General features: G+C 40.0%; 1 protein-coding gene across 1 annotated transcript in view; it reads right to left on the minus strand.

Annotated features, from left to right (window-relative positions):
- Window positions 1-25,391, minus strand: part of DPP6 (dipeptidyl peptidase like 6) — a 421,547-nt gene that overhangs the window by 39,867 nt on the left and 356,289 nt on the right. Inside the window, exons 9-14 of the mRNA XM_080609810.1 lie at window positions 17,625-17,779; window positions 16,913-17,010; window positions 11,742-11,865; window positions 10,849-10,887; window positions 1,905-2,012; window positions 1,242-1,333 (exon numbers count right to left, since the gene is read on the minus strand). Of these exons, the coding sequence (XP_080465936.1) occupies window positions 1,242-1,333; window positions 1,905-2,012; window positions 10,849-10,887; window positions 11,742-11,865; window positions 16,913-17,010; window positions 17,625-17,779 (616 nt within the window). The remainder of the gene's footprint in view (window positions 1-1,241; window positions 1,334-1,904; window positions 2,013-10,848; window positions 10,888-11,741; window positions 11,866-16,912; window positions 17,011-17,624; window positions 17,780-25,391) is intronic.

Below are 25,391 nucleotides of genomic sequence, written 5' to 3' on the forward strand. Positions count from 1 at the left end.
TTTTCTCTAGAACCAGTTTTTACTTCTCTGACCACTTTTTATCCTTTGCCCAGATAGATAGCTAACTGGGGTCTGATGCAAAACCCATGGAAAGGTCTTCTCTGAAAAAGGGACTTGGACTTTCAGGTAAGACAGAGTATGAAGTTGAAGAATTTCTTACTGCCCTTGATTTGTGCTGAGATTGTGGTGAACTGCTTTTCTGGCTAAACAGCAAATGCCCTATTGTGTGGTGACAGCTTCTCAAAGTAACAGAGAGGTGCTTCTGGAGGTGGCCAACTCAGTCTGATGTGCAGGATCCAGACTGATCCCCAGATGCATTTCATGTGAGTAATGACAGACCACAGGAGCAAATGTAGCATCCATGGGTAGAATAAAATGTCAGTACATTTAGCCTGGCTGATGAATTGAACTTGTTTAGATGTACGCCTTGATTCCACAAGTTGTATGTGGCATTTCCTGCTTGACCGTCCAGTCAAAATGCAAATAAGATTTTGGTGTTAGTTTGCCATATAGCTTTGCCATGTGCTAAAGACCCTTATATTGTACTGAAGTTATTGGTAATTGAGGGCATTCAAAAACCCTGAAGGAACATTGTGCTCTTAGTGATAATTTAAAGTTTATAATATTCCAGAGACTTTTTATTCAGCTGATCAGTGACGTTAAGAAACCAAGAGGTGGGAGCCTTGTATCCACCTGAAACTTTGCCTGGAAAGGAATTTTCATGGTATTAGATTCCAGAAAGCCTTTCAAATATTTTCTTAAGTAAGTTCTTGAAATGTATTTTTAAAAGAAAACATTTACAGAAGGTATTTTACAAGCATAAAGGGCAACTGTGAAGAAGGCTTGGGTTTTTTTGTATTCTACATAAATACTTCTTTCCTAATCCATTGATATTTTTGCAAGTCAATAAAAGATTTTTTCTAAAACTATCTAGGTGGTCAATGAAAACCGACTTCTTTCCTTCAGAGGCTGATATCAGAAGTTACAGCAGGAGAAATCATTCATCTACACAAATGTATTTAATAGTCACAGAAAGAGAGGTTTGAACTATACAGAGAAAATCAAAATAAGGCAAAATATATGTAATGGTACTAGAGGTTAAGATAACATTGGGACAGCTTCTCATGCTCTCTCACCTCCATCTCCTTATGCTCATACATTTCAGATGCATGCACAACACCACTGTAACAAACCAGGGCTAAAAGAAGGAAGACTGATTTGTCAGGCCAAAGTTTACTTACATTTTATGCCTCTTTTCATCATATGCCAATATCTTTGTCACATCCCAGTCACCAGATGTAATAGCCTGTAAGTTGTCACTACTACTATTTGGCTGCCGGAAAGAGAAGAGAATTAGATTCTTTATTCTTGAAAGAAGATATCTGAGCAAAGCTTCTCTTCTGGAAAAGGACGCTCTTTTGACTCCATTGCCTATTAAACATAAATCATGCATCTGCAATTTCCACCCCTCCCACTGCTATTTCTGTGAATCTGCAGAAGTAATAAAGTCAGAACCATCTTAACTATAACTTCACTGAAGATAATGGGATGAATTCAGCACAGAAGAGCTTCAAACCCCTTCCTCTAATCCAGTGTGCCAAAAACTTTCTGATTAATCCATTATGGCAGTGCAGGAATTTACTTATTTATGTACAAGTGAAGAGGCATTATAAAAACAAAACAAAGCATTTATATTGTTTGGAAAGAGACAGCTGATGGACCTTTTTCATCTATGTAGCTCGTTTGGAAATTCTTGTTATCATATGCCCAAAAAAGCATCACTGAAGGTTTTCTTTTACGCCCAAACCCCACATTCTACATTTCCACCAGTACAAGCACAACTACTACTTTTTACTGCTTTTTGCTTTTGGTGAGACCCAAAGCAGAGACAGCACGTGAGTCACCTGTGATGATGACATGGCGATGTGATAGAACTTCCCTCGTCCTCCCTGGGGAATGGCTCGGACAAAGAAAAACTTCCGACCATCCTTGGAAAAAATCGGCTCTTCATTCTGCAAACAGCAAATTAAGTGATGTATTACTATTAGTTTATTGTATTTAGAATTGCCCAGCACTGCCAAACCCTGTGAAATTCCTTCACAGTGAAATAGAGAGTGCTCTTTAACAGCAACCTGAGGCAAGCAAAAAGCCCACTGGAAACTGGAGAAAGTTTTGAAGATTATTGCTTCTTGTTCTTGGGAAAGCAGACAGTTTTCAGCTGAGGGAAGACAGGGAGACAGACAGCAAGGATTGTTCCTTGGCTATAAAGTCAGTTCCCATTTGCAAAGCAAAAACTACAGATATACAGCTGAATGCTCAGAGCAGTTGGAATAAAGCCTTTAGAAACGGTACAAACCCTGCTGGCACAAGTGTGACAAACCCTGTTTACTTGTCTGGAAGAACTGATTTCTTCCTGGTCTTGAGGAAACGCAGCTAACAGCATCTAACTGCTGTCTTTCTCTAATCTCTTATTCATTTCACTAAATTATTTACAAAGGGGAGGACATCTTGCAAAACTGCCTTTGACACAGAGCTCCCAGATGAACTGATGATTGACTTTTATTGGGTGCCTAGAATGTTCAACCAGAGAAGAGACTTAGCAGAAGGAAAGCAAACACCACATATGGCATGCAAGCATTTCCTGGAAAGGTCTTTGTCTTCTTTTTGTACAGAAACCCCGAGGCACATGGGAAGTCTTTACTATAAGAGATGGTTGAACATCAGACTGCAAGGGAAAGCAGAAGGATGGTCCATATGGTGTGACACAGCAGCACTGTACCAAAGGAACTCCTCTACTCTGAATCTTGAATAGCTGGGACTAAAACAAGAGCTCAACCTCTGCTGAAGCTCTCGTGTGATTTCAGCCTTTTCTGGGCACTGGTTGAGCCCTGACATCTCTGGTCCAGCTTTGTGGATTCTTCTTCTTCAAGGGCAGTCAACAGCAAACTGTTGTTTAGCCTTTTCTGGCTCTTCCTTTGGTTCAGTGTTAGTCAAACACCCTGCTTTCTGCTTGACATGCATCAAGATACCCCACTGAACCAGCAAGAACTTGATTGTATGGGGAGACTTATGGTTAATGCAAACTTCTATAGCAAAGAAATGAACATTTTTATTTCTTATGAGCTAATGTATCATTCTAACTCTATGTTCCTTTGTTCCCAGTTCTTCACCGATTGTTTTCCACTATTTATCAGATTTAGCAACACCACAGTACAGTCCTAGCTTGGGTTCGAAGGAACCTTTAAGATCATCTAGTTCCAACCCCACTGCCATAGACAGGGACACCTTCAACTAGACCAGGTTGCTCAAAGCCCCATCTAATGCAGAAGTGAATACTTTCAGGGAGGGGGCATCCACAACTTCTCTGGCAACCTGTGCATGTCTCACCACCCTCACAGTAAAGAACACCTTCCTAATAGCTAATCTAGACAGACCCTCTGTAAGGTTAAAGCCATTCCCCCTTGCCCTTTCCCTACATGCCCTTGTAAAAAGTCCCTCTCCAGATTTCTTGTCGGCTCCCTTTAAGCACTGGAAGCTGCTCTGGGGTCTCTCTGAAGCTTTCTCTTCTGCAGGCTGAACAAGCCCACCTCTCTCAGCCTGTCTTATAGGAGAGGTGCTCCAGCCATCAAAGCATCTTTGTGGTCTCATTTGGATCCTCTTCAATAGGTCCACATCCTTCTTCTGTTGGGAGCCTCAGAGCTGAATGCAGTACATCAGGTCGAGTCTCACGAGATTAGAGTAGGAGAATCCTCTCCCTCAACCTGCTGGCCAAGCTCTTTTGATGCAGCCCAACATATGGTTATCTTTCTGGGCAGCAAGCATGCACTGTCAGCTCATGTTGAGCTTATCATCAATCAACACACCCTTCTCCTCAGGGCTGTTCTCAATCTGTTCGTCACCCAACCTGTAGTTGTGCTTGGGATCACCCCAACCCAGGTGCAGGACCTTGCACTTGGCCTTCACCTTGTTGAACTTCAACAAGTTTACATGGTCCCACCTCTCAAGCATGTCAAAGTCCCTCTGGATGGCATCCCTTTCCTCTAGCATGTCAACCGCACCATGCAGCCTGATGTCATCGGCACATTTGCTGAAGGTATACTCAACCAGTGTTGCTAACATAGATGTTAAACCAGTGTTCAAACTGTTTTCCCTCTTATTTTCTTGGCTTAGGTTTCAAGTATATTTTAAATCCATTCATGGCTTGTTGCAGCTGCATGAAATTATGGTTTCACTTCTTTCTGACATTGTTCTGGAACCTGAAACATGAAACTCTATATTGTTCCCGAATATCTTTCATTACAGGAGAAGCCTCATTGAAAAACAACTGTGATAACTTGGGAGAACCTTCTGTTCGACAGGTTTTCCTTTACTGAGGTAAATAGCAATGAGTTCAGCTGACATTTCTATATCTGTGCCTACTGCATTATATATTCCAGCAATACATCTCTGCCAGTGAGAGTAGGCATTATGCAGATTAGTTTGAGCTTCATTCAGAGTTACAGGGGAAGGAGGTACATGGCATGGATGACAGATGTGAGGCTCTAGCACTCGGTTGATGTTATGAGACAGCCTCTTTGCATATTCCTGTAGCTGGAAAGATAATCCGTTAATAAGCCCAGAACTTGGTTTAGGATCTTGACAGAGATGGTGACTTATCCTGGATGGCAAATGGTGGGGACATCAGGCTTTTGGAATAGGATTTTATACTGTAGGGAGCTACACTGGGCATGTAATTAAAATATTCTGCATGTGATACAAACAGTTTGAGCCTTTGGTTAACTATTGACTGAATCCTGTGACACCAGAACAGAAGAGCTCTCCTTGAAATAATAGATCACTTTAATGCTGGTACAAGAAAATACTTTTCCTGTGCGGCAGGTATGGAATTTTTGGAAGCTTTTGCCACAGGAGGCATATGGAAGCAGCTGGTAACAGAAAGTACAAAAAGAGATTGAACAAACTCATGATTCATTAACAGATGCTAGAGGGAATAGACATGGATGTAGTCTCAAATGTCTGTAATCATTTTATTGTAGATGGCAGTGAAATATGAGAGAACTGGACTATGGAAAGCAGCCAGCTCACATACTGTCCCTAAATACCATTGGCTGCTGTGTCTGCTAAAGATAGGGATGGAGCAGAGGAAGCAGAGGGGAGGCTCACTGGGGCACTTCTGAAGTCTTTATGGCTCTTCTTGTCTTCTTGCTCAGCTAGATCTCTCTATTCAGACAAATGAATTCTACCCAAACATTCAAGACCAGTTATCAGAAATCCTCCTTTTGTGCAGACGAAGGACAAAGCTGTTCTCATGTCAGCTGCATGCAGCAACAACTCAGTGCTCTTTGACTCAAGTATAAGGAAGAAAAAAAAGTAAGGTAACTCTTGTATGTCTGATTCCACAGCAGCTTAAATTGAGCTTAAATCTGACTAAGTGTGACTAAGTGTCCTATTTGCCTTTCTGAGTCCTGTGTGAACAGACAGTAGCAGAGTTCAGAAAGCAAATCTATCCAGAGCTGCTCACTTGTGATGGGCTATTGCCCCCGGGGTGGAGGAGCAAGTGTTTGGAGCTGAGGACTACCCAGTCATCCTCAGAGCTGAAGGAATAATCACTGTACAAAGGATGACCCTGCAGCTGGAGAAGAAATTGGTGGGACTAACCAACCTGCATCACTATCAGCAAAAGAAAGAGGCAGTAACTCCATTTCCAGCAACCTGTTTATCACTGGTATCAAAATGATGGCACCAAAAACTTCAGCTTTGGTGAAAGAGATAAGTGATGGAAGGCTGATGGAGGGCACTGTGAGTCTTGGAGGGACTGGTGCTGGATTTCAGAGCTGTGCAACACAGGTCAGCGCAAATGGTCAGGAGAAGAAGAAACCAAGGACTGCCTCAGAAGCTTATCCCAAATTTGGCAGAATAAGTGTGAATGAGAGGACAATCCTAAACGCAGTCTGAACTTCAGTAGATCTTAAAGAGGGTCGTGAAGTCCTGGAATAAGGAATAATGATTTTTTTAAAAAAAGGTGGAGTGTATTCAATTGTTTGGAGAGGGATCACTGAGCATCACCAGATCTGCAGCCACCTGAGGAAGATTCCTCTGGTGGAAGAAGGAATGATAAGGTGCATGCAGGATGGTGGGTAGTACACAAGTGTCTCTGACTTTGAGAATGTGCATGATCAAACGTGCAGTGGGACAAACATTAGAAAGAGAAATTATCTACTTTATGGTCAGTCAGAATGTGTGAAAGCTACGTGGACCCATCAGTACAGCACCTCCTAAACCGGCCACATGTTAACATGGGTCAAACACTCATCATATTGCAGTACTGTGGGCTGCAGCTCCAAACTGGTCTGTCTGTGCTCTCATGCTTTAACATGCTGTCTGCCTCCTTCTCTAGATTACACTGCTTCACATGCTTTTGGTTGGACTCCACATATTTCCTCACAGAAATCAGTGGGAAAGCAGATTCTTTGAAATCTTGTTTTACTATTGACTAACAATTATAATTCCATGAGAATTACATTCTTCTGGTTCACCCTCAAGTTTTAAAAAGAAAATGAATTAATTTGAATAACCCAATCCTAAAGATCCCAGAACTAATAATTTTGTTCTGTAGGTATTTATTCTTTCAGGGAAATGTCCCAATACTTTAAGTGTCACAGTGCTCTGATAAACAGGTAGGTGGGACATTAATGCTTTTAACTCTGCATTTTGGTGAACACTTTTGTTGAAATCCAAGAAAGTGTTAAAAATGCGTATTGGCTTTACTGTGATGATGAAGTCATCTCCTCTTCCAGGCACAGGGGAAAGATCTCTTTCCATTCCCTTCCACCCTCAGCCCCTGGGGCAATGCTGAGCCTCCCTGTCCCAATGCTCATCTGTGGCTGGGTGCACCATGCCAATGGCCATCTCTGAACCCAGGGCACCTGCACCAAAATAGAGGGTCATCATATGGAGAGAAGCCATGCTTCTGGATTTCATTCCCCTCCACTGGATCAAATCAGAACTCTTCATTTATGCACCAAAGCTTTTGTAGTCAGAAGCTGCTTTATTAGCTCTGGCAGATTAATTTGGATATTTGAATTATGGGGCTTTGGGTCCAATTTCTACTGCATCCTTTGTCTTTTGGGCAACATTAGGTTAGTTATGGGGTTGTTATATGACCAAAGAGCTTTACAGGATGAAAATATTGGTCTTGTTTGTAAGGTTCTCTAAACTCTGTTTTTATTTTAAAAGTCTTATTTCATACCATCTATTATCTACATGTAAGAATCACTACTGAGTCATCACGCTGTCAGGATTAAGGCAAGGGAGTTGAGTTGTAAAAGAAAAATGGTGTGAGGTTTTCAACATCTCAACCTTCTGACAGAGCAGAAGTCTTTAGTTTCAGACTGACATGATCTGAAACACAAGGGAAATAGGAGAAAAAAATCGAAAGAAATATGCAACCCAAAGGAATTGTTATCAGAGTTGGCCAGCCAGCCCATGCAGGCAGTTTTGGAGGTTATATGTCTCTAAACAATTTTGTGGTAATCTCCTCATCCTGTCAATGTCAAGGCCTACAGCCTTTGCTGGAGTTAGAATTACATCCTGGTTTATAATTAGATTTGTTCAGGCCACATTCACAATTAAATAATAAACCAATTAAAATGCCAGTAAAGTTTATCTTCAGCAGGTGCTCAGAAATTGTCTTATTTCTCCCTTGCTGACTCACTGTCTGTATATGACCATCACTGGCACTATTGGAAAATGGCTTCTTCATAAAAAATGGAACAAAATTGTTTACAGCTACAATTACTGTTTCAAAGAATTTATACATTTAAGCAAAAGTATGAGTGAAGTTCAGTCTGGCTCTTGTGTTCAGAAGTGCACAATAAAGTATATAAATAAAATCAGTAAAAACTTTCAAAATCCCCAGGCAGTTTTGGTGAACATGTGCCTGCTCTTTCTGGAGCAAAATGTTTGAAAACACTTTCTAGCAAAACCTGTATACATACTATATATATTTCTCATTACATTTTGAGTCATTTATCCTATTTTTCAGCTATGCAGACAGTGACAGCAGTATTTCTATTTGCCTGTGTTGGAGACAGGCTCTCCAAAGATTTTGGACTTGAACAAAATTCATTCACGAACTTAAGCCCAGAAGGGAACATGAGATCATTTTCTATGACCTTCCATACACAGACTATTAAATGTCACCGAGTTAACAAACTACAACAACAATAACATTCAAATTCATGGGTCATATGCCCTATCTTAGAACACCCAGTATTTCAGACAGCTGAAAAAAGTCAACCTTGTCATCCTTGGAGACTATATCCCTGGTGAGTAACTATTGATACTGATGTTTTTCTCTCCTCACCTCCTGTTCCCTGCCTACTGTGGTTTGCTCCTATTCCAGGAAGGCCAGATGCACATCAATTCCCAAGAAAAAAAAAGCAAAACTCCTGTATACTTTTCAAACCAGATGTGTGGAGTACTTTGAAGAAATACTTTAAAGAATGAGGCAAGCAGGTAGATTCCTTGGTCCTACTGATTTGAAACTCGGGTACTTCTCAAAAGGAAGTCTGGTCAATGAGGCATATAGAATAAGCTGGTCAAACAAGCAGTTACTCATCATACCGGCTGTCTACAGGGCACCTGGCTCATATACATATGCCTATACTAAAATCTCTTAACCAAGGAGTCTTCATTCTGGTCTGAGACACACTTCTGAGCTCTTTCAGTAGCTTCCAAATGTGCAATTCATCTTCTCCTTAAAGAGGTTAGGGGACTCGCACCAGCACTGAACATTTTCACATCATTCTCATAATCAGATGCATGCACATGTCCAGCAAAATAACTTTCCAGTTTTCTAGACTAGTGTGACATAGAGTTCAAGGTAATTGCAGAAAATACAATTATCTTAGCAATCATATATTCAGTCAAAACTAGAATTTCAAGTAATTTTGTTGTCAGAAATACAGGTGAAAGAGCTCTATAATTCTTCAGACTCTTACAAAAGCTTTTGAAGAGTACTATCAAATGTCTCCAAAGTCCATAGCAAATGTTATCTTAGTTCAGTACTGAGATGTCTGACTCATTTGGCTGTAATGAACATCCTTCTCTAAACTCAAACTCGGTACATGCTGTTGGGAGATGCAGTAAAACAAACTGTATTTCTCTGGAGCAGGCCCCTTAAGGACTGGCAGATCATTTACTACAGTTATTCAGGACAAAGCACCATTTTTCAATGACTGTCCATGTAGTAGGCAAATGACCAAAGAATCATAGCAGTGTGGTTCCAGCATACTGCAGTAATGGAGGCCTCAGTAAATAGTGGTGAAAAGATTAAAACTATCCTTGAATTTATAAAATAAATGAAGCCTGTGAAGTTTGGTTGTTTGGGGTTTTTTTAAGATACAAAATACGGGCAATTTAATTTTTTCTTGACTTCGCTTGTCTTTCAAGCTTTCGTTTTCTATGCAAGCTGACACTGTCCTGCAGCACTTTTACTTTATTTCTGAGTATAACAATAAAAGATTATTTGAAATTCTTGGAGCACAAAATCAATTTTTATCTGGATCAGACATAGCCCACTGCTGCAGGACAGCCACTGGAGCACAGGAGATCATTGTTCTTGTTGTGAACTGATGTACTGCAATTTCTACAGGTTCTCGGATCTTCTGAACAAGCTGCGACAAAAATGTGAAATGCTTTAAATCTGGACTTGGAAAAATACAGTACAAGATCTTTATCTGACAAGCTGCTCCCTGTCTGACATTCACATATCCCATGAAAAACAGTCCAGTGTTGTGGCGGGATTGGTATCAGCAGCTTCTCTCTCAAGAACAACTCAATCAAATCCGAGGTCCCTTCACAAATTGGCTCCTGGGGAAGTGTTATAAATGATCTTCCAGAGATTTACATGCTAGAGATCTACGTGGCTTATATACGCATGTGCTGGAAAAAAATCCAAACCGACATACAAACAATAAAACAAACTTTTTTCAAAAAAAAAAAAAAAAAAAAAAAAGAATAGATAAATCCCATAAATCAAAACTTCTTGCGGGTTTAAATTTTCTATATCCTTTTTTTTTTTTTTTAGCATCTATTTTCATCTTTGTTTTATTTCATTTGGGGAATGGCAGCACACAGCCATACAAAGTAATAGTATTATGTACTAAGTTACATTGTCAGAAGAATTACATGGCACAGTTGTCTGGTAAAACAGGATATTAAACTCCATCAGGCAGTTTCTCCCCATTCCATGCTCAATATCAGGTCTTGTTGTTTAATCTGCCCCATTGACAATTTAATTTCATTTTTTATCTTTTTACATCTGCAAATAGCTGCAGAGTAATACAGAGAAAAATGTCAAATTTAGCTTAAGTGACTTAGAAGTCCTATCTGCACAATTTTGGCTCTGAATGGACATATGCTGTCTTAGTAAAATGATCTTTAATCTTCTGTTTCCACTAGTGGACTTCTTTCCTGCCTAGAAGATCAGAGAAGAAACACCAAGAAACACTGTTAAAAATCATTAGTATCAAAGCAGAGTATGAAGGACTAACTCTGAGGTTGATGAGTCTTACAGAGATATTGTCAGTGGGTGAATTTGCACCAGCATCAGCTTTTTCATCTCTTTTAAATCCAAGTAAATTGCAGGCTAAGAACCATGAGCTCTATCAGGGAAGACAGCATCTTTAACAAGAGTTTGTTAATTATTGAGAAATTCTTTTCTATAACACAGATCATCTCTGAAGTATCTTTCTCAGGTCTGGAAATCAGTTTTTATCTTTGGGGAAAAAACAAGGAAACAAAAAACTACCAATACCTTGATCACCAAGAGAAGATCATTATTACCTGTCTGTGTAGCCAGCCTTCACTTTCATCTTCATGTTTCTAAAACAGAAAAATATCATTAATACCATACTTCTCATGTATTACATTTTTCTTGTCAATGCAGGAAGCAGTTGGATTGAATCTGAAAAGTTGTTCAGAAATACAAAGAAACTGTTTAAGTATGTGCTTCAGGAGTGTAATCCAATGGCTGCTCTCCTTGTCTCTCTTCCCTCATGAATAAGCATTCTCATTCAAGAAAGCATTTTACTCAGACAGACAAAACACATAAATCCACAAGATAAATTATACCCCAAAGAAACAAAGAAATAAAGAAAGGTTGAAATGAAAGTTGTTAAGAAAAGACTCTGCACGGTGCTCTATGCACAGTATTGCATCCTTTTTTCAACGGATGGATATATAAGAACAATTTTCTGCTGTGGAAACACCTATGCCAGTTTAAACGATAGTATCTGGTAATACGCAGGTTATAGGAATACACCATTTATATTAGTGTGTTTATAGAAGGGATTAATTAACTATAATTAAAATGCAGGTAGATAAGCATGAGCCATTTTTAATGCCATTAGAGATATATAATCCTATTAAACTAGAATGATGCAAAGATATTCAGGATACAAACTGTTGATGTGTGTGTGTGCTCGTGCATGCATACAGCTATTTTAAGACAAGTAATCCCTCTTACACACACACAACACAGTGTTACTGGCTTCACAGAAGATGCAAGAAGAACACCACCACAAAAGTAAACATTGCAGACATTGTTTATATTCTGTGCCTGCCTAAATAGATGCATGTCAGCTGACTTGTTGCCAGGTAAAATAACTGAAAGTACTTTCATCTTGCACAGGTTATGACAACCAATGACAAGTGACCATTTGCCTCATGTCTCCTACCTTTGTGCAGACTCCCGTGGTGGCATCGCATAGCGTCAGGATAGACACGTTCTGTGCCCTGTTCAGCCAGTTTACTGCCACCTTGGTGCTGGTTGCCCATTTCACCATGGTTACGTAGTAGTCCCTGCAAACACAGGCATATATAAATCACAGTAGTGACATCCTAATGAATTGAAACATAGCAGAGCAGACAGAGGCTGCTGCAGGCAAATGGTCCAGGAACAATCACTAGTTATTAAGAATGTTGCATCTTGATGTCTCTAGGCTGTCTTATGTATGGATTTCAAGCCTTAAAAATGACATTTTTAGGGCTGCGCAGGTGTTTTATCTGCCACTTCAGAAAGTCATTTTCAAAGAAGAGACAAATGCAGAGATAAAGAATCTTTCAAGCTATTCCGTCTTCCAAGAAGGATTGAAATGCCTGGAGCTACAAATTTATGCACAGGTGGAAAAGAAATTGCAAACAATTTCCATTCTGAGCCTACTAACTGGCTGACTCAGACCCATCACTGTCAGGGTTGGATTCTTTATGCTTATGAAGAGTTAATGGCCTCTAAATATGGCTACTACACACCAAAATATCCACGAGTGTTACATTGAAAAGAAAATAGCAAGAAGGATATAGTTTAGAGAAACACAGGGTTTCTGTAAAGCAGATTTGTCTGTTGCCATAAAGACATCAGCAGAGATACGACAGTTTGCATCGGCAAATCCAACATCCCACACCCCCTGTACCATCCTCTACTGCTGGACATATTCAGGTTGTGATAATACTTAGAATAAATCACCAGTGTGGGCTGCACAGTCCTGTAATCAATATCTTTAGGAAAAGTCCTGTGCTATAGTGAGCAATGGAACCACTTAGGCTGGGCTGAGCTGCGAAATACAGAATAGCAAGTAAGTATGTGGATGGTCACCTCTTCAGAGCCAGTATGTAGAGGTACTTGCAGATGTCCACCTCTGCAGCAATTCAGGGCTTCACCACTTTATCTGTAGGGTAAGACTTTGGCTGAGCTGACAAAGCTGGTGATGTTATAAGATACTGCTGGGCTATGTGGGCCAAAGACATCCTTACATTATAATACGACTTTCCACAGCATACAGTCTATAAAAAATTTATTAGTTCATTTGTTTGCTATAAAATATGCATAAGGAATTGTTGCTCTCATTGGAATTAATGTGGTGTGTCACTGGAGAGTACTTTACATTCTGGCAAGCACTCCTACATGTACTGAACAGAAAGGGCAAAAGCAACAAAGACCCATTTGTCTAGCAAAATAACAAGTTGGAAATTGATTTTGTAGTTTTCAGTAGTATTTAGTGCCTGAATTTGGCTGGGGAAAAATAACAAAGGACCTCAATGATTGCATCCACTGCACTGGAAGGAAGGATACTTCCAGGTGAGACAACAGCAATCTGAATTTTTCAGCCTGAAATAAAACTGTGATTTTACTCTTTATCAGTAACAACATAGGCCCTAAGACAAAAAAAAGCAACAAAGCAAAATTAAACTGCATAACCGTCTCTTCTTTCTCTCCAAAATTAACTGAGCAGATTCAGACTCCCCAGGAAAAGGAGTGTGAACTTAGTACATATCGTGGCTTGGAGCACTTTTTCCGTAAATCCAATTTAAAGTTTGAAGGACATAGATTCAATTTTTACATCCCTCTCACTGTTTGAGCACAGGAGCCACAGTTCTTTCTCAGGAACTTTTAATTATTATTTTAGGTCAAACATTAAGTCCCCTACCACCCCAGAGATGGACATGAAGTCTCAATTTCTCTCTGAAGCCTCTCCCAGACATCAAGCCCATGGATACCCTAGTCAGCGGACAACTGCAGATACTTTTATAGTTATTATTCTAGTCTCACACTAGTGTGGAATCTTCAATTCACTTTACGCCTCTTCTGTAGGACAAACAGGTTTTATGTTTCCCACTCTGCATAAGAGAATAAGACAATAAGTTGTGATTGATCTCAGCTAATTTTAAACAGCTCTGCCAGCTGCACTGTTTGAGCAGCCAGTGGTGAGAAATGGGGAGCCAGTGCATTTCTCAAGCCCTCTTCGCCTGTCCTGTCCTAGATTTTATATGGAACTGATGTAAGGAGAACCCATTTCTTCCCATAGAGCAAAATCTAGACCACCAGGCACCTGACCACGTAGACATCCACATCAAAGTGAATTACACCCTCCAAACGGAAAGGCATAACTCATCTAAGCCCCTTCAGGAAGGGTGCTGTTACATTGAGCTGTGCAATCTATTTCCCCATACCAGTAAAGATGTTGCAATCATCTGAGACTGGTTATTTTTCAGCACCATTACTTAAACCCTAATTTCACTTGGCTGCTTTCTGGAGGTATGAATCTAAATCATGAGGTATGAGTCTACAATATGAATACTAGAAGTATGACAACAGTAATAAAGCCATAAACACCACAAAACAGACAGTGATATATTACATGGCAAAGGGACAGGCAGCAGCCCAGCCTGCGGTCCCTGGGATACCGCTGGCTCCTGCTTCTGGTCCAGACTCATGTTGTCTGAGTTCCTCCATTATTAATCTGTTCATGACCCATGCAAGGACCAATGCTGATTTCTGCATTCAGGGGAGATAACCTTTTCCTTTAATTTTCCACGATGGAAATATGATGCGAGAAATAAGTTGGATCATAGTCCAATTCTGAGAACCTGCTGGTGTAACTCTTGGAGTGCAATGGTTTGCAGAAAAATAAAAAATGCCTGACAGGCATTAAATGTTCTAATACATCTCCTCCCCTTTCCCTCCCCCTCCCGAAATTTCCACCTCTTCCTTTCGCTTTCTTTTCCTCACAATGAAGCATGGCATTAGAGAAAATGTGGCAAAAATGCTGAGAAAGAAAGATTTTTAAAAGGAAAAATCAAAATTGTACATTTCCCCCCAAAATATGTTTTCTTGTCATTAGCTTTGCTTTCTTTTCTTTATTTTTTACTGAAAAATATTCCAACCCTGTGGAAAATTTCTGACTTCCTTTAATTCTTAAAAAATAATAAAAAAAAGACTCTGGCATATCTCCACTTTATTCTCAGCTTTATTAATTGTACTGAACCACTTTGCTCCAGACAAAAAGAACACCAAGGAGTACTGCTCTGTCCATATATCATCTGTGTGAACAGATTGAGCACATTGAAACGCTTCAGGAAGGACTACTCTGCTTGAAGATCCTTATCACCAGCTTCCCCTGCCTCTTTGAAACTCCCTTCTGTAACTAACTGTACAGTATATCCCTCTTGTCTATTTTAATGAAATGTTATCACACTAATCCTCTCATTTCAGAAAACATATGCATAATGAAAATGCACCCCTATTGCTCCAGCAGCACTACTTATATCATGCCCTGGGGATGGCAATTGCCATGGTTTTGATGAAATATACGGAGACTAATTAATGATGATATATTTCACATAATTTTACAATATTGATTGCAACTAAATACATTACAGCCACCCATAACCATATAGAACAAATTTATTAACAACACTTGGATCTTGCCGTCTGAAGTTATTACTATAATTAAAATGTTTCTGAGTCTCTCTGTTTACAGAGTAAGCTAGCAACAGAAAAATGATATTGTCCAGGAGCTGCAGTTCCGATACTGCGACTGGGATACTGTGACGCTGAATTGCTGCCTGCTGTATACAGATCTGATGTTGAATTTTTGAAAGGCAAGTGTATTTATGCCCATTTGGTTTGGTCACAGGTCATACATCTTTTGTTGCATAAATGGATTTGGAATATTTTGGAACTAGATGATCTTAAGGTCCTTTCCAACCCTAACTATTCTATGATTCTATGATTTTAGAGTTATTCAGTGAAAATATGTTCTGAGGCTGACACTAGCTTTCCCAGCAAAGAAAGGCAGTTCCCACCATAATGATCCCACTGGTTCAGTACCCCCTCATCAGATGGCTAAATAGCCTATCCACACACCTTATATATTTATCACACATAATGAAGATCACCCCTGCACCCTCCCCTGCCCTGTGTCATTAGCTCTGTGCTGCACCTCTATCTTTATTGGCAGTGGAATTACAGATCCAGCAATCCAATTTAGCAATCAGGAAAAAAAAGTTAGCACGCATGTTGGTTGGACACTCCTACACGAACAAGTGATGTGCTTGGGAATGATTATCTTTCATTTGTAGGAAACTTAAACAGGGGAAGTTCAGGTTAGAGATAAGGAGGAAGTTCTTTACTATGAGGGTGGTGAGGCACTGGAACAGGTGGCCCAGAGAAGTGGTAAATGCTCCATCCCTGGCAGTGTTCAAGGCCAGGTTGGACAGAGCCTTGGGTGACATTGTCTGGTGTGAAGCATCCCTGCTTACGGCAGGGGTGTTGGAACTAGATGATCTTAAGTTCCTTTCTAACCCAAACCTTTCTATGATTCTGTGATCTAAAGTTGCTTCTTTCCTGAGCAAAGTAAACTTAGCTTAACGTAAACATAAATGTAAACCACAATGGAACATAAACACAGACAACGTAAACATATATGTAGCTCAAGCTTTCATCACATGCTGAAGTCCAAGCCAAACTTTCAATTTCTTGCTGAATGCAGACTTAAGCACTTACGTAATTAGAAATGGCTATCTAAGTCGTTGGCTGAATTGCAGACCAACTTCTAACATATACTTGCTCTAAAAACAGCAAAAATCTTTCCTTTTTATTTTTAATGAAGACTGGGCAATGTATTTGTAGAATGTCCACCTGGTTTCATTCCCATATTCACATCATGAAGCAGTGAGCTCACATTTGCTGTGTTGTAGGGCTGCCCTGTTTCTGCCTCATGGTCTTTCATACAGGCTGAAAACAAGATCCCTCCTATGATGCGTGTGATTACATGTGAAATGAATGTGTTTTTATGGATTTGGAGACATTCTGCAAAGTTCTCTAAAAATAACCCTATTCTGAAGTCAGTCTGGGTCACAGTGATTTCAAGTAAAAAGCTAATAATGTTCTATAAAATACATGCAAAAAAGAAAATAATTTGAAAAATTTGAAGCAGATGTACACAAAACAAAATTCTTTCATAGTGGCAGATAAAAGTATTGTAAAATGATCTTGAAAAGAGTCAGAGCCTGATTTAAAACCACAAGAGAACTGGTGTCCAGCATCCCAGGGTGAGAAAGCACCTACCTCATTCTCTGATCATCTGGAGGAGTCATTTCCAGGTCATGGGTTGGTCCGTTCAGACCAATCACATGCAAAGAAATAGTTGGATTTTCCATTCCAGCCTGGATTTTAAAATAAGAATAAATTATCATATCTTGCACAACACTGAATGGTTTTGATTTATTATACCTCCACGGATTATAAAATGAGTCCATTGTATGGGGTTACACACTGGACTGCTGTAGTTGTTCACAGGGAAACTGCAACTGTAGTGATGTAGTGGCACAGAGGTAAGAACAGGCTGGCAGGCACAATCAAGGGGCAATTTACTAAGGACACCTTTAGTCCTTTACTTTGGAAAAAATGCTACTTTTCCACGGTGACTGTAAATACCTCTATTTTAATGTATCTTTTCATAAAAGGTTGTTTAACAGGGTGATGGCAAATATAATAAAATACTGATTCATTTTGTGTTGTAGGAAAGGGCACCCCTTAGTGAATCATTTGTCACTTTCCACAAAACCTGCATGTATGTAGATATCTCTCCTGTTAAATTATGGTTCAATTTGGAACAACATGTGAGGACTTAGGTAACCAGTACACAAAACAAGACACCCAGAAGAAATGATTGCAGCACAGCACACTCCTGTACTGTCTTATAATAGAGAATTACAACAGTAACAGCAGCAGTGTATCAATACTGGGAGAGAGAACTATTTGTTTTATTTTCCCTTACCTTTGGATAATGATACGTTTTAACAGTAGGGTAAAGGCTGCCAGTGTATACCGGGATCTCCATAGTGGGGACTCTGGAGGCATTAATTGTTGCATACGCTAACCTGGTGCCATCAGGAGACCACCAGTGAGCAATATGAGTCTTTAAGATCTCCTCTAATTAAGAAAAAAAAGAAAGGAAAGAACAGGAAAAAAAGGCCATTAGATGTAAATTTCTAATTAGTAATAAATGAAACTGTAGATATGGAAATCCCAGTCTAATCACAGCACAGGGAGAATGCCACAGGAATATCAATTAAAAACACCCATTAAATTACTCCATGTACACAAATGAACACAATTGATAACAATTACTCTGAATATATAGGTTATTAAGCATAATTACCTTGCTCAAGAAACATCATATTATTCATATTAGTACACACATTCATGACAGCATAAAAGGCCCTGCTACTCCTACAATGCATCCTGTACATAGGAATATGTATCCTATCAGACAGGATATATATGAACATATATCTATGCACGTGTTGGCAGTGCTTGGCTTCCTACCTGTCTGATGGCAACATAACCAAGGCTCCCCTGGTGCTAATGGAGAACTGTAATGACTGAGGTTTAGTTTGGCTTCATAAGGAGTTCACAAAGTCATACTAGGTACGTATCAATGGTTTATAGTCAGATAAAAATGCTTCCGCTACAACTTCAATCTTCCTAAGCTCTGTTGCTAGTTGGGAATAAACAAAAATAGCAATTTTCTGTAACTTATATAATGCTGGAACTTGGAAACAATTTACAAGATACCAGGCTTTAGAGTCTGTGGCTTGGATACCATCTTGACTTCTATCCCCATTTAATTTTTAAAATCCCTTTTGCAAACAAATTTTCCATGAGTAGGCAGGGTCAGAGACTGATTCTTTTGCCACTGGATTTTGGGATTACAGGTATTTTTGTGATTGGAATAATGCAGTTGTTGTTGAAAAGGTACTCAGAAAGATATGGATACAAACATGTCAGAGTTCAAGTATGTAAGGAGAAAACAAGATTGCCATCATAAGAAATCATTTTGTAGACTGTGAGAACCTAATTCTCATAAAACAGAGATTCAAAGAACTTCTGATTTCTAAAACTCTTTCCATATCATTTAATATCCTTCCTTGTGAAGATGACTTCAGCTTATAGATACCCAGAAAAGCTCTAAAATTCAGTCTTTGTCCAAAGTGTCTCCAGTTGCTGACATTTGGAAGACACTAACGTGGCTTTTTAAACCTCCCATTTTTCAAAAGGCAATAATGTAATGCATTTTCAGTAAGAGGTTTAATATCACATGAGTCATTCCTATTTAAACCATAGCAGAAGGGCTTGCACATGCTGTACAGACTGATGGGCAGGAAGTCAGGTTCCATTACTTTAATGTGAGAATAAGAATCAAAGAGGCTGCAGAGTGTTTCTAAGCCTTTGCCATAAAGCCCTGCTACACAAGTCCAAGGAACTCCACTATCTGCTGTTATTACTGGTCACTGGAAAAATGAGGATTTTCAGAGTTCAGACCCACCATGTTTGGACACCACCTTATGGTGACCCCTCAATCAAACCAGGACATCACTCTGGCCTGAAGAGTAGAAACTCACCAAAGACTATTCTATTTCTTAAAAAAAAATCTTGGATGAGCAATCCTTGGAAAAATAGACAGGCGATTATATTCATCAAGGAGAAAATGAACAACTTGGTTAATCCAGGCTTGCATATGGCTTGAGATAAAACTTAAGGTACCATTAAAAAGGGTACAAGGGAAAATCATCCTAAATAGCTATGCTTTCTACAAATAAAATTTAATGAATCAATACTGAATGGCAACATGTAAGCAAGGTTTCAGAAAGACATCTAGGAAGTTGTAATTATTACATGGGAAAGCATGTCTGGCAAATTTGCCTTGTTGCGTTTTTGTACCTGCTGTACGTACATCTGAAAGATGCTGCTTTTGACTTGTAGATTGGTTGCTCATTGAAGAGATAATTAAAAGCATAAAGGAAAAGGAGTAAAAATGGATGGCAGATGAATCCTTGACATTTTAACTTTAATTAGGAACGACTTTATTCAGCAAACATTTTCTCCAGGATCTCAGATTAATGAAGCAGTTCTGTTGAAGGTCACATGCCAAGAAAGGTTTTAGAGCAGGTTTTGTAGTCCTCTGTTAATGAGATTTAATTGCGTGAACCTTTGCCTTGAAACAAAGCCAGGACCTCACCACTATTAGAGAAATGAGTTAGCTTTAGCAAACCAGAGAACACTCTTATAAAGTACAAAATGCATTAGTACCAGAAAGTTTCAGCTGAAATTACAACATTATTTGCAGACAAACTGTTCTTGGGGACACTTTATTCCTTGCACTTTCATTCACCACATGCTCAGAAAATCAGTTGCACTCAATAGTCCTTGGTCTTTCTGTAGTTAGTTCAGATCCCACCTCTCGTATATGAGAAACCAGGTTCTCCTTAAAGACCAACCCCCACTCCGCATATACCTCATGACCACCTCGCTAAGAGTATAAAGCACTAATTGATCAAAACTTTAGCTCTTTCCCTCAAAGCTTGCATTTGCTGGGTTCTACATGATGCTGTGGCTGAGCTGCAGAGATTCTTCTCAGTTAGTTGCTGGTGAATTTGTGCTCCTTTCTCCCCACCTTTGCTTGCCAGCCACCAAACTGGGGCACACAAATCCTAGAAATAGTGAGGATGAAGTGTGGAGTTCTTTAACTGAAAAAGGACTGCTCAGACTTGGTGGCTGGGTTAAAGCACAGTGTCTGAAGCAAATCAGCGCTTATTCCACGTTAACACATTTAATATCAAACCTCTCTGAAACAGCTGGATGACCTTGTTTATAAGTAATGACTCTTTGGTGGGGACATGTATTGGCCAGCTGGCAATCCAGTGAAATTCTCATATTCAAGGAGTGTTACAGGATGTGCATTTTAATCCTCCTTCTAGCTGAATAAGATGTAATTAACTGATCATTTCAAAGCTGTGTGGAACAAAGAATTGTCTAAGCTAACAGACCCGCAGGAGGAGTATTTGAAGTCCTAGGTCAGAGTATACTAAGTGACATGAAGCAGAAAAGAAGTCCCTTGCTGCAGTTCTCAGCTTCCAAGTAACAAGATGTGATGAGTTTGGGTTTGGATGTAGCATTTGGCCGTGATACCATAAGGGCAATACCTGAATGGACTGCACAGTGGATGGACATTTTTATTAAGTGTGTTTATTCAAAAGTAGCCCAGTACATGAATAAAAAGAAAGGAATCATTTGCTTGTTGCAAGCTTTGAGTTACTGCCAGCAGTACTTGCAAGAGCAATGAAATAGTAGACTTGTATCTTACATTAGGTAAGAAACTTCCCAAGGAATCACAGGAAATAGGGCTGGAAGGGACTTAAAAAATTATCTGTCTTCTTCCTCCATGGGCAATATCCACTCCAATCCTGTAAAGCATCTTCACAAGTGGATTTTGCTATTCCTTTTGATACTGGTACAGCACCTTTGGCAGAGGTTTGGCCACAGAAATCAGTTTCTATTTTCTACTTAAGCACTAAACAGTCCCACTGAAGTGCGTCTAGACCTCTGCCTTCTTTTACAGAATCAATGCAGGAAAAAGCATCAGGGCTTTATCTTTTGCAACCTCAGTGGCAACCAGCAGATTCCACCTGTCATATGGACGACGTTTGGAAATATACACATATAGCTTTAATGTTATAATCCATAATCTGCCATTGTGGTTTTTCTCCAGACATTTCCACAACAAATCCACTGCCCAAGCTTGCACAGAGTTCTAGATTGGCAGAGCTCCTCTTTGTTAATGGAAGCATCTAAATACAATGGCCATGGGTGTTTCTTCATACATTTCTAAAAGTCTAACTAGTTCTGCAGCCTTTGTCCATCCTCAGTCATATCTGTGAATTATGACATTCTGTTGAAGGTGGCAAAGTTCTGTCTTACTCTTAGGGAAAGGATGAAACTTTCACCAATGACTGGATGGAAAATCCATTGGTAGCTTAAAGGTTTATTATGATTTTGGTATCTTAGCGTTTTCTTCCAATTTTTGAAACTGCCACAAATAACTTCTAATTTTCAAGTGTGAATTAAGGGAAACAGAGACTTGCACAAGAAGACAAAGATGCTTGGACAGTCCTCTGACAGGTACCATTGCAGCCAATTCTTGTTTTTCTGTCATCACAGTCACCAGAGGCATATAGCTGTATTAATGCATAATCTACTTCCTGAGGCTATGCATACTACAAACATCAATACCCCAGTTCCCATGTACAGTGGAAACAGCTGAAGAAACCACCCTGATCAGCCACTTTCCTTTGGCTGCCCACATGCTTCTACACTGCGCAAGGCAGGATCCTGTCACTCCACAGCCATCCTTCAGATGTACCTGTGCCCATGTGTTCATGTTGCTACCTCTCATTGTGAGCGCAGTGGAAGCCATACCAACACAGCTCTGCTGGTCATGGAACATAAAGCCCTTCTACAGGAGTGAGCAAGTCAGTGAAAGACTGTTCCTAAGAGATTTTCAATCTTTAAGTCCTAACATGTTCTAGTGAGAAGGCCCAGGAAATATATTACAATGAATGCAAAGAAACTGACCTTTTCTCTTCCAAGAAAAAATTACTCACAGATCTGTACTGCAGTTAAACAAGAGATCTTCTGGAAAGTCATTGACTTCAAAAAAGTAACTTACATTTATAACAGTGGAGGAAGTTGGAGACTGAGCAGGAAGGGTTTTTTAACTGCATCTAGAAAAGTAGAAGCTTTCTGCATCTCAAGAGGTCAAAATAAGGGTGCAATGGGTAGAGGTACCTAGCAGGCTTCAGCTATTAAATAGATCGACTTCTTTTATACAATAAAAAATCTCTTCTTGTTCCGGACATTTCATTATCTTCTTGAGTTGGAAATCAAAACAGTATTATGAGTGTTGTGCTCACAGAGGACGAAGACAGATAATAAACAGTTCGATTCTCCTTTGAATAGATACAGAGATGCGCACACACACACACAAACGTATCTAGTTTTCTGTCAACAGACCCATTGATTTCTGAATATTTCAATTTTTACACAAAGTATCATGCAAGATTTTGTCTGACAGAGGGAACTTCCCCTTCTATGTTAATTATCGCAGATGTGGTAAAGTGCAGCAATTCCAGGAAGCATAATCAATGGTTTTGTTTGTGCAATGTATTGTTGCTGGTGCTCAGATCATTAAGTATTTGATGTGCTGAAGACATTTTGCTGCTTTATTAAAACTGTTAATAAAAAGGAATTTTAAACAAAATGAAATTAAAGCCTAACATAAAGGCCATGGCTTACACTAGGAAAGAAAGCTCAAAAGAATTTGTCAGTAGAAAGCATCAAAAGAACATGAGAGGAAGAGAGATCAGAGAACAGAAAGGGGGTCTAGGAAAGGAGAAAACAAAGACTTCTGAGACAGCAAAACCCCCAGGGTTCTCATAAAAACATCAAATAAATACAAATGCTTATTTGACAGCTGCCATCTGTTTTAAAATCAATTACTAGATCATCTCAAAGCACCAACCACACGTCCGAATTGATTACTATTGTATAGTTTGAAAGCAAGTATTTTCACCCAGTTATGGAAAATTCACTGTTCATATTGGCCTTCACTGACATGCGTTTCAGGAAAGGCTTTAGAAGGCCACTGTGCCATCTTTCATACGCATGCAAGCAAATTCTAAAAAAGGTGCTACAGTGTAGATCTATACCAACTTCCATTAAGTCATTGTAATAGGTATAAAATGGGTGTAAAAGTAGCTATGGGTATGCAAATAGTACAAAACTGCTTTATATTACTATACCCAATCCATATTTTCCTGTGTTGACATTATTTTATGCTGATGTCAGCAACAGCCCTGAAGCATTATTGATTTCAGTGCAATTACTCCTCTTTCACAGTTGTCTAATTGAGTCAGGTGGAAACCCCCATAATTTTGCAGAGGCACTGAACAATTCAACAACCTTTTGTAGAAAAAAACCCTGTCTCACAGTCCCTGTATGCAGCCAACAAACATTCTCAAGGTGCTTGGGCCATCATCCAAGAGATCCTTAAGAAAACCTGAGCTACAGTGCTCACCCCACTGATCCTTTATTCCTACTCAAAATACACAGTCTCTTTCACCACTGACAGGCAACAAGCTCATGAAGGATAAAATATTACTCGCCTTCATGGTGGTTTTGAGGACTTTAGAAAGCATTCTTTAAACATCAAACCCTTGATCCAAGAACTCCGATGGCAGCAGCATTATGCAGGCATGGAGCTGAACAGAAACAAGCAAGGGGCTCCCATGTGTTTGGTAGTTGCAGGAATGCGGCAGTCCCTCATCTCAGGGAAAGGAGCCCACCTGGCTCCCTGAGGAGATGATCTGCATCTTCTCAAGCACAGGGAAGGTGTAGGCTGCAAGTGCCATTAACTTCCCCTTAGTTGTGTGGTTTAATTGCTCGAGCACATTTTCCACTCACTCAGTCTTGCAACCCCTTGCTCCTGCAGAACATTGTATTGAGACAGTGGACGAGGGTTTGGCAAGAGCTTTCTGCCTTGCTGTGCCCAGATGCTGAGGACCTGGAGAGAAGCTCATTTCAGTAGGGTGGTTCATGCTGGATGCTGAGGACAACCCTATGGGACTCTTCATGTGTTCTGCAGGATCAACAAGGTTGTATCTTGCCTCCATATCTCTTATGTGGGCCCCAGAGCTGCTGCATGGCCTGAGCCAAGCCCAAGCTTGGCAAACAGGCAAAGCCCACAAAATCTGAAGGCAAATGGGCCACGGTCCACCTTTACTTCTGCGAGATGAAGGTGGCTCTGCGTAACACCACCACGAGCTGCTGTGCTCCAACAGAAGATACATCACTTCTATATGCTCTCTAATACCTGGTAAGGACTCTTGAGGGAATGACACAGCAACGAAGAGCAAACAGCATCCAGCAGAGCCAGAGTGTGAACATTGGAGGCAACTCTGCCTGACACCATGGCCAAATCCTGATCACTCCAGCCTGGGCTCCTTATCCATAATCCCAGCTACCTACTAATGCTAGTGGAGTGGGTTTTTTTGTTGTTTTTCCTTTTGGTTTGTTTGTTAGTTTTCTTTTTCCCTGGTTGTTTGTTTGTTTTCTTTTTCCCTGGTCCATTGATTCTCCTGATTTGTTGTGTTCTGAACACTAAAGGATCCTGTAGTTATATGAGTCAGGGCACTGGGGTGTTGATTACAAGGCTATTGACAAGTAGCTGCCAGACCTTCTTTGCTGTCTGAGTGCTTGGGGGCTTCAAAATACTGGTCGTATTGATCACAGGCCTGACTCCCTCCTCAGGTTTATCTCTGCAGCTCCTACCAGAATACATGCAGGAGGCCAGGCTCAGTAATAACTAAGAAATCGCTTATGTTTAAAGTCTTCCTCATTAATACAAATAGATTTGTTGAGAAAACAAAAACCAAATAACTAAGCCTAACAAAACGGATGCACATAAGTGTGTGTTGTCAACTGAGAAGTACAGGTGGATTCTCACAATTAAGAATTCAGCTATTTAGAAATAGAGATGCTGGGGGCTTCTCCAGGCCGTCTTCAGATCTCAACACACCAAGCACACTCAGCTGTACAAACCCCACTTGGGATGCAAAAAAACATGGAGAGGAGGTGTCCCTTGGCCTCTCCTATGTCTGGACCCTGTGTCTCCCATGGGCCTTCCAGCTCCCCAGGAGGTCTAGGT

Source organism: Psittacula echo (assembly GCF_963264785.1).
Source record: "Psittacula echo genome assembly, chromosome: 2".
Classification (NCBI taxonomy): Eukaryota; Metazoa; Chordata; class Aves; order Psittaciformes; family Psittacidae; genus Psittacula; species Psittacula echo.